We start from the raw sequence: 10,168 nt of genomic DNA on the forward strand, positions 1-10,168 counted from the left end.
TCCAGGATGAGGGGGTACCACTTTAGAGAGTGTGTGTGATAGCTGCCGTCCACATCTTGTAAGGTGTGACTAATAGTCTTCGACAATGTTACGACAGCACTGCTTTGGCAGTCACCTGGACAGGCTTGGCAGTTATTGAAGGAGTGCATCTCTGGGTCTTGAACCACAAGCCACACAGAACTAAGGTTTGTGTCCATCAAAGGATTCACTTACTCATACATTAAAGATGTGTGGATGGGTTCTTTTGTTGGTTGCTATGATGTCTGACATAGAAAATGATTGGTATTAGCCTCAAACAGGTAGATGAAAATGAAAACACTCAATTCTCTCTATTCTCCGTTAACCAAGCCTCAATGAGATGTACTTGATATTTCTTTATTCCTAAGTTGAAAACAGTTGGCTTACAGCTGAGAAAAAGTTATAATAGAGTCCCTGGTAATCATAGGAATCATACAGATTTGTAAATTATTTATACTTAGGTGTTAAATGACTTTCACTTTCTGTTGCACATAATGCAAACTGCCAAATTACTCTTGCATAAACCTTTTAAATGTTAGTCTTGAAAAGAAAACAAAAAACAACTGTGTGCTGAAAGGCTGAAGAGGACTATAAATTTCAAGGCCAAAACGATCAGCAAGCAGCTACTCAAAAGAAAACTTGGCTTACCTGTGTTGTTCCACAGCTTCGTTGTCTGGTAGTTCTGCACCACAAACATTGCAACGTTCATGCTGGTTCCTGCCGTCTGGTTTCACGCCCACTGCAAGCTCCCCGAGCTTGCTGAAGAATTCTCTCTGGATGAAGCTCTGAGGCAGAAGTCCCCCGTAGGCACTGAAGTCCATAGACATAGCCAGAGCTGGGGACATGGGGAGAGCAGAGGCCATGGATGCCGGCATGGACATGATGGCATCTGATTTATGATTGACTGGTAGGGAGTACAGCGATGCCAGATGTTTCTCTGTCATTCCAGACATTGCTTCCAGACCCATCTGGCTGACCTCAGCTTGAGCATCGCCCATGCCTTCATCACGGACATAATGCAGCTCGCGGGCACTGGTGATTACGCTGCTTCTGGTTGGTGTTCCTGGACCATCTCGGTTCCTGTCCTCCCCACTTCGCTCTCCATTGCTGGAGCCACTGGACTCCATGTTCTGAGGGCTTTCATGGCCGTTGCCACCCATGTCCACTTGCATCATTTCAGTCTTGATTTCAGTCATCAGGTGGTGGGAGTTGCCGTGGATAAGTTGTTCACCCCCGAAGCCCTGCTGGAGAAGAGACTGACCGATGCTCATCAGGCTGTCCACAGCAGCTTTAGTGGGACTCAAGGTGGAGACACCAAAGGATGTGGAAACTGAGGGACTCTGATCCACCATGCCAGCCATGGTGGAAACTTGCTGGGTACCTGACAGATAGAGACTCTCCATGGAATGCTTTTTGGAGTTCTTAGCTCCGTTGTGGCCTTTACGTTCGTCATCCTCTTCTGTGCTCCCGTCATTCACATTGACCTCCACGTCATTCTCATCTGAGGACTGGATGGTTTCCAGGATCTTGAGGCATTGCTCTTCCAAATACTCAATCTCCAGGATCTCTGCTGCATAGAGCAGGTCATCTAAGTCCTCCACCTTGGCCTGGAGCGTGGCAGTGTAAGCATACTCCAAAATCTGCTGAAACGTCTTTGGTGAAAGAAAGTCCAGGGTGTAATGCTGGCTGCTGCGGTGGAATAGGATCTCAAACATTTTGCTGGTGCAGGCTAGCACAGTCCGGTGAGCGTGGAACTCCTGGCTGTCTACCATGATGACCACGTCACACAGAGTCCCAGCCAGGCGCATCTGATTGGCCTTCTGCAGAAGGGCAGTGGGATGGTTGGGGTTCTGGAGTTGGATCATACCCATTTTACTTAAATCCATTGCGTCGATGCAATCCACGAAGCCGACTCATGAGGCTCGCCTTCCCTGTTCAGCAGTGTTTTTATCTATCTATGTAAACAAGATGAAACCTGGATGGAAAAACAGAATAAAAAAAATCAGTTTAGGCAAATTCTGATGCAACAGCAAATGTTGTTATACTTTAAAATCCAATAAATGCAATCCTCTTTTTTTCAAAAACTGAATGAATCTTTCTGTCTTTTTTGATGGATGGAAATGGGGGAAAAAAACACTCAATACTTAAATTTTGAAAATAAAAATGTAATTAATATGTCAATAAATTTATTTAAGTATACTATTATTTATTTTGTAAATGGCAAGCGTGAAGAAACCATTGTAAAACATCCTGCAGGGAAGGTAAACACTGTGCAATGGCATTGTTCTTAAAATCAGTGGAGAGTATTGACTGTAGATTTCTGAAGGGAGACAATTTGTGAGCAGTCCAACAGGTTCACCCTGCATACCAATCAGTCCAGCATATGTTATGTTAAAAGATATCTTCATTCGATTATCTGATGGGGATGTACACCAGTTAAACAAGTGTGAATTGTGGTTTTTCACTGCTGCTTGGCTCACAAAGACCGTCAGCAGCCTTTCTGAAATTAAATAGCATCTTACTCAGTATTCCCATCACAGACGGGAGCAGAGAGCAGCGGCCAGAAATGGGTGGAAAGGAAAGCAGGACGAGGCAAAAGCACACAACGTTGCAGCCCCAAACACCTCACTCTGTCTGCCGTCACGCATGTTGAATATCCAAAATGAATGATTGTCTCCGTGACTGCTGTTAAGTTGAAGTTATCAGGGCAACATGTTGCTTCATCTCATATCTACAGCATACTTTGACCTTAAATAAAATAATGAAGAGGCTCAAATTAAATAAATACTTCCACCATGATTTGCACTTTAAAGAAATTATTGTGTTCATTTGATTTTTCAACTTAACAGGGGGCTATATTACTATACCTTACATTAGGAACAATAATAAAATAATGCTCTCTTCATTAATCCAATTAAATAAACAGTCTCAGTCTCAATCCATTGACCCACATCCAGGATGAGCTTATTGATAGCCAGTCTATATCTATTCAGTATATCAGGCTAATAATGACATGTTTTATCAGCTCAGTTAGTTCTTTTCATTTTGATTGATTATCTGTTTAGATTTCATTCATTCATTTCATTCATTTTCAACAGTTTCATTTTCAGAATCTTACATTTCAGTTTCAAAAAGCCAAAATTTCATTTGAAATATAAAAGGAATGAAGACTTTGAGTGTCTGAGCACTTCTTTTCCTTCCTCCCCGCTTGAGAACAATACACACAGAAAAAAAGAGGAAATATCACCAGCCCTCCAACTAGACGACTTTTTAAAAATATCAATAATTCCCAAATATGTAAGCTGACCGCAAAAACCTCCAACCACACAAACCTAAATCGGAATATGCAGGAGTTAAATGCTGCTGGCAGCTATTGTTTGCGCTGAGGATCATGTCAGATACACAATGTTGTCGGCTGTTGGGACACTCGACAGTTTGTCTTTTGGGCACATTCATAAAATCGATATAGTCGGGAGCTGACGATGAAACTACAGGTTTTCATCTGACTGAGCTCAACCTCTCAGTCAACAGGGTCGTACCCAAAACATGCCATTATCTTTATTACAGGTATGCCAATAGCTGCGATTTATGGCCCCGTAAATGATCAATGCTTGTTGCGCTCTGTGGGCTATCAACCAAGCTGTGGCTTCTCTGGAGCACAATGTAAAGTTGCTGTTTGGGGACTTTATCGCGCCTATTGGCGCTCTATTAATAAAAGAAGGCTACGTGCGTCTAGACAGCGTTAAAATTGGCCAGCCACAACAGACAAATTACACAGAGCGTTATGCATTATGCAAAACACCACGTACTACATTAAATACATTTAGCCAGGAGAGATTTTCTCCCCGGAGGACAATGTAGACCGCTGACAATAACCACATTAGGCCGACTTCACAGAAAGGCAGCATAATCAATGTGATCACGGGTTGTCTGCCATAGCGCGCCTTGGCGACCCAGCCACAACAAGAATAAACAGCGTTCAATATTCCAGACCATGCACGCTGACAGACACAAACGTGGAGAGAGCAAGATGGTACAGCATCTCTAAGGAGGAAAACCAGAGACATTGTGAACGTGTTAAAAAAGTAGAAACAAGACAGACAGCTGCCAGGATCTCACGCCGATTCATGCCAGCTCTCCCCTGATCAATGCACAGGTGGACTTTGTTTGAGGCAGGATGAAATACTCCGATGCTGGCTTTTAACAATGACGGAGAAGGTGGCTATGATCTAGAGAAAGGTGCCAAAAGGATAAAGAGAAAATGAGTGAAAGGGGGGGAAGAGAGAGATAAGACAGTCTCGATAACAAATCAATTTGCCAATGCATGTTACCAATTCCCCACCTCACAGTGTGATGCGCGTGCTACTCCAAGCCGATTATTGATAACCAATCAAGCATCTAGCCGCCTGTCAATCAGTTGTAGTGTGACTGTACAGTGACTGGATTTGGGCTTGTTTCGAGTAAAGAGACCAGTGTCCCCAGTCCTCATCATGATGTCATCACGGCTAAATGAACCACACTGGTGCGTCTGGAGACACAAGGACGGGCAAGAGTGTCGCTGTCTAAAAATTGCATAATTTCCATCAAAATGAGCAAACGCGATTTCTCCAGTAAAGTCACATGGAGCGAGGCGTCATATGTTGTCTGGCTCCCGGTGAAACAGCCAGACCTCACGTCCTCTGGTTGCGATCTCCAGCATACTAAACCAGACCGAAAGGGGGGTGGGAGAGGTGGAGGTAGGGGGGTGGTGGTGGGGGGGGGGGGGGGTTACGTCAACCTTTACATCTCTACAATAGGCTGCGTTAATGCAAACTTAAACACCTTGCAGCGCAATCAGGTAAACACTTGTTTTCATCCAGCACTCCGGTGCGCAGATCCAACTTGCGTGCCAAAGTCGCGTTTACTGTTAACTTCAGCATGAGGTTGAACGGGGACAAGCAAAACGATCCCCGGCGCTATAAATGCATCAAAACATCCACATGGTGAATGAAAGTACACAGAGAAAACAGTGGCAGACGCATGCAGAGTAGCGGGTCTGGCACTTGTCGCCGGGAAACTGCAGCTGCGTTTAGCCCGGATTGGTACTCACCTAAGTTGCACGTTTTGATTCCGTATAGTGAAGGGGGATTGGGGCTACAGCATAGTAAGGCAGTTCGCAGTACCCGCTCTCTCAACACGCACTAACTCCTTTCTTCTCTCGCCTTAGCAAATCAACACGGCGCTGACGTCAACGTAGCCAGTCAGCCAGACGAGCAGCAGGCAGGCGGGCAGCCGGCGCAGCGCTCCAGCCCATACAAACACTGAGAAAGTGAGACACCTAGGGGGCTGTCTCATGTCAAACGGCTGTATTACAGTATGGCAGTGAAAGCTGAGCGACACTGCCCTCCCTCCAGCTGTTTGAATTCACATACAGCTTACAGTTGTTCTCAAACTCCAGCCAGGGGTAGATTATGGGATCCAATAAGGGAAAGTCAAGTATGGGGACTCCTTAAGCCCGCTTTAACAATTTTCTATCAATTAATTAAAACTACAGTCTGTGTTAAAGTGGCAGCAGAGCACAGAAGATATGAATGCAAAGGTTAACTGGGGAGAACACCTCAGCCATTCTGCATAACAAAATGAAAAGGAAAAAAAAGGGAGGGGAGCTTTAAAAAAAAAAAACGTCATTATATGTTTTAAATATTCAAAAACATTTGTAAATCAGATTTTAAAAAATCAACTATGCATAAACCTGATGGAGAGAGCAGTCAAAAGCAACAAAAACGTGAAGTAAGATCCTTACATACCATGTTTAGTATCCTAATGTATTAAAAGAGGGAGCAACTGGTTTCTTTTGTTGTATTTTTATGCCACATCATAACATTGTATCAGAGCCCTTTGTCTCCCTGTGATGCTTCTTTCGCTATTCTAACATTTTAAGGTTTCTCAGTACAAGCTACTGCTACTATTATTAATACATTTGACAATATTTAAATGCAAAACCATGAAAGACAGAACAGATTAGAGCAAAGAACAGATTATATAAAGTGGGTCAGAAGATCAGTATGGAATTATTTTACACATCACCCAAGTGCAAATGTTACATAAGTACACACCAAAGTTTTGCAGGCTGCAGACTCATCACCCTTCAGTGATGAAGCTGGCATAGACCGTCCACAGCAAGACGTCACAGCTAAGCGAGGGTCATGTGACAGACAGGTATGTACCTCAACCTGAACAGATGAAAAAGCCATGTAATAGACCACATGACCACATATGACAACAGATGGGTCAGTCGTTAGAAAAGGTGCCAGTGCCATCCAATGGCATGGAAGCATCAGTCAACATTGTGTTAACACAGCAAAATTCAACGTATTAACACTTGCGATGTACTGCAAGAAACAATACACTGTAAAAACTGGAACTATTATTCAGTCCTACAACCAGATTTTCTTAAGAAACACAAAATAATCAAGCACTGGGGTTAGATTACTTCACTTGTTTCCAAAAATTCAACTGATTTCAAGTTGTTTTTCCTCTTTTTTTTAAAGATACTGACCATAATTTGAAGAAAATCAAAAAAACAAAAGAAACTTCACTGGGAACAAGTGGCCAAGATCTTGTTTTATGAAAAAATACATCCGCAATGATCAATACTTTTAACTGCATTAACAGTCCTTCATTGTTTCAAAGCTTTAATTTTTCCACTGACTGGTGCTTTAACCCTGGAAGTCTTTTATTGTAAAAGCATACTTTAGTGCCTCTCTGAAAATAAACTAATGATTATCACCAATGGGAGGCTACTCTTTACCAAAGCTATATTTTAAGTATATTCTATTCTTTTGTTAGGTTGCTTTAAAGTGCTCCTTGTAAGCTTTTACTTCCAATTTCCAAAACCACAAATACAAATGATCTGACATTTAAAGTGCTCCATGCCACAGAGAACAAAATGAAGTTATTTTTGTCTGTTTTATTTAAGAAATATGGCTGAAGTGGTATAAGGAAGAGAATATGAGCATAATGTAGGCTTTTTGGTTAATGTGTACAGACATTTATATTATAAAGATGAATCTTATTGGCTTTGTTGATCCCCTAACTTTTTTATCGAGCACCATTATCAGGTTTTTAATTATCCAGTAAAATAGCTCAACTTAGATGGACTGGAAAATAATTTCATGATTCATAGATAATGTATCCTAATACCTTTGTTGATCCCCTGAATGTTTGTATAGCGCCACCAGCAGATTGACATTTTCTGTTTTGAGTTTTGAATGTACCTTGTTTTAAAAAAAGAATATCTTCATCTAACACATAAACATTACAGTTTGCAGATTAGATACAGTGAAATATCTATATAAATTACTGTTTGTCAGTGGTTCAGGCATACATCTTTTCTCATTTAGCCAGAGAGATATTACTGAGTACAAATTAAAAAAAACCTGTTCACCATTGACTGATTGGAAAAATTCAACAGGTGAAAATACATCCAGCTGAGGTTTGCTGGGTTCCTTACATGTAATTTTTCACTTGCCTGCGATGGTGAGGAGTGCTGCGTGGTCCATTAAGGAGCTTTGCCAGGTGGTGCAAGACGAGCCATTTACAAAACAACTGCAGACAGACCAAATAGCTGGAAGGGTCTCATCATCCAGGATGTTGAGTTTAGTCACCTTCATGCATCACACACACATCAGCACTCTGCCGACTGAGGCTGATAAAAGTTTGAAGCAATGGGCAAGTCAGGTCAAAGTAGACTATCTGAAGGAGGTTGGGGTCGCTCAATGTCTGCAACAGATCAGTCAGTACGCTCTATCAATCAGTAGTTGACAGCATACTTGGGGTTTGTGGTGGTGCGCTAAAGAGGAAACATTAAAATTAACATTAGGGTTAGGGTTAGGGTAGGTGCCAAGGAATAAATTGTGGTCCATAGTGTTCTTCAGTGTGGTCAAGAGCTGCCTATTTTGGCCTGTAAAGGTCCAGTGGTTCAGTTCAACTTAAAAGTTTACATGACTACAGCAATAAAAAGAGACACAGCCATTAACTTTAGCTTTGCATTAGTCTTCTTGGTTCAAGGCATTCTCAAATTCAGTTTTTTGTGAGACATCTGTTTGCCACTGAGTGAAGTAACTGAGTACCTGTGACAATCACCATTGTGGACCTACCGTTGGACTGTCAAGGCCTCAGTATGCTTTCAAAGGAGTGCTTATCAGATTGTCTAAAACCCCCTCTCACAGTGATTGGCCAGGTGTTGAGAAAGTAAGGCGTTTAAACTGTGTGTGTGTCTGCGTGTTAATTAACAAAAATGTTCTCATTATGTTTACAGAAAATGTAATTCATCCAGCATCATGTTTCCTGCATAACGTGTGACAATTCGGTCGTATATAAATGTAATTTCTAGGAGAGAAGGTTGTCCAAAATGTGATAATATATTTAGAATGTCTGTTCATTTCTTACACAATACAATTTTGAATAATGTATTTGTTATATTCATAGTGAGTCATATTTGCCACTGCTGCATTGACCCACTTTACCCCACCGAAATCATTAAAGCTTCATTAAATTCCTAGTGTAATACCTGTCAAAATACACTGTATTTCGGTACATTTGACAAAGCCAAGCATGTTAGTGTCAGACCAAAAACTGAGGACATTCTAATTCATTATGGTAAAGAAATGTATGTATTTGTTCAGAAGAACCTGGAAGCAAAAGCCATAATTCTAATATATTCTAAAATATTTGTCTTCCTATTTATTTCATTTTTTAAAAGGCAACAGGTCTGTGTGCTTACACCAGGTTGTGAGTAGTCATGCAGTTTATAGCTGTTTCAAAATGGAAAGCATAGGTTTGAAGGGGGCTTTCAGGGAAATCTCATTTCCTTTAAAATACAGCGGTGCTCTGGGAATTTTTAGATTCATCCCGGCATGGATCACAGAGTGCTTCATTACCTTTGAGCTGCGTGCTGTGCAGGCTTACCCAGGGATAAAGAAAAAGGCACTCCCTTAATCTGGTTATAATCCACCGTTTTACTGAGGGAAAGGAAGATGAGGGCTAAATTATAAAAACCAGATCATCACTGCACTTTAAAATAATACCAAGAGTTAGAAAACGATAGGCTGCCTGGAGGAAGTTTTGGTTTGTAGCTGAGGTTAGAAATAGGACCATTAACTATCAGGGAGTGAATCAGAGGCTGGTTATCTACAGTGGGCTGTATGTCCATTGTGTCGCCACAGCTTTTTTCTATGTAGGAACAGGGTGATCAGCTACAAAGAAACACCAATTAATATTCCAAATACCACAGTATTTCATGTAAAACCAAAGAACCTTGAATATAGACAATTAGTAGTGATGACGAATGAATAAGTGTTGAATTTATCAGCACAGTTACCTCTAGTAATGATTGGTGGAGTTATCAGTTTGGTTTACAATGAGCACCCTCACACTAATTTTTCATGTAGCTGTTTTATTATTCAAGGGATACTTTGGATATGTGATAAGGTCCAATCTCTAGTGTCTATTACTGAAAATAATTAGAACAATCAGAAAAATGATCAAACTCAATTTATGTAGCAGATTTGTCCCTATAAGCTGAAGAAAGATACCAAATGTAATGTCTTGTCATTTGATTATTTGATCTGCTGTAAATACTCACTGTACAGTAGCACCACATATGTATTAATCCACCGATGAAAATAGTCCACAACAAATGCTGCTATTTACCCCTGTTTCATTCTCGCTTGTTAAAAACCACAATGCCCAGCTGTTTTAGGAAATGACTGAAGCTTTTTTTTTTTTTTTTTTAATGAAGCCATATGTGATGTATTAAGATTTACATTTTCAGATTTGGGGCTGAATGCTTCAGACAGGTATGAAGTCTCAAAGTGTTGAGAGACTAATTCATTGTTAATTCTGGTGTTTTCATGGGGTTTGTTGATGATAAAAAAATTTTAATGTTGTGTTCTTTACTGTTTGTTTGTTTTTTTTTTAATATTCTTTGGCTGTTAATTACCTTGTCTAATTAATTCTCATATGATTTATTTCATCTATTGTTTAAATTCTTACCATAACAGTTTTTGTCTGACTTTTCTTTCATTACTATTTATTCTTCTTCATGGTGAAGCACCTTTGAAAAGTGGAAAGGTAAGGTTAGCGGATGATAGAAAAAGAAGGAACTTGT

At 40.7% G+C, this 10,168-nt stretch overlaps 1 protein-coding gene across 2 annotated transcripts in view; it reads right to left on the reverse strand.

Annotated features, from left to right (window-relative positions):
• Window positions 1–5,339, reverse strand: part of zbtb16a (zinc finger and BTB domain containing 16a) — a 158,508-nt gene extending 153,169 nt beyond the window's left edge. The window contains exons 1-2 of one of the 2 annotated variants that reach the window (XM_067608746.1): window positions 5,108–5,339; window positions 667–1,993 (exon numbers count right to left, since the gene is read on the reverse strand). In XM_067608746.1, coding sequence (XP_067464847.1) covers window positions 667–1,904 — 1,238 coding nt within the window. In that variant the 5' untranslated portion in view covers window positions 1,905–1,993; window positions 5,108–5,339. The remainder of the gene's footprint in view (window positions 1–666; window positions 1,994–5,107) is intronic. The other variant, XM_067608745.1, reaches the window with a different exon arrangement.
• Between the last annotated feature and the right edge of the window lie 4,829 nt (window positions 5,340–10,168).

The sequence above is a fragment of the Thunnus thynnus genome, chromosome 13 (assembly GCF_963924715.1).
Source record: "Thunnus thynnus chromosome 13, fThuThy2.1, whole genome shotgun sequence".
Taxonomy (NCBI): domain Eukaryota; kingdom Metazoa; phylum Chordata; class Actinopteri; order Scombriformes; family Scombridae; genus Thunnus; species Thunnus thynnus.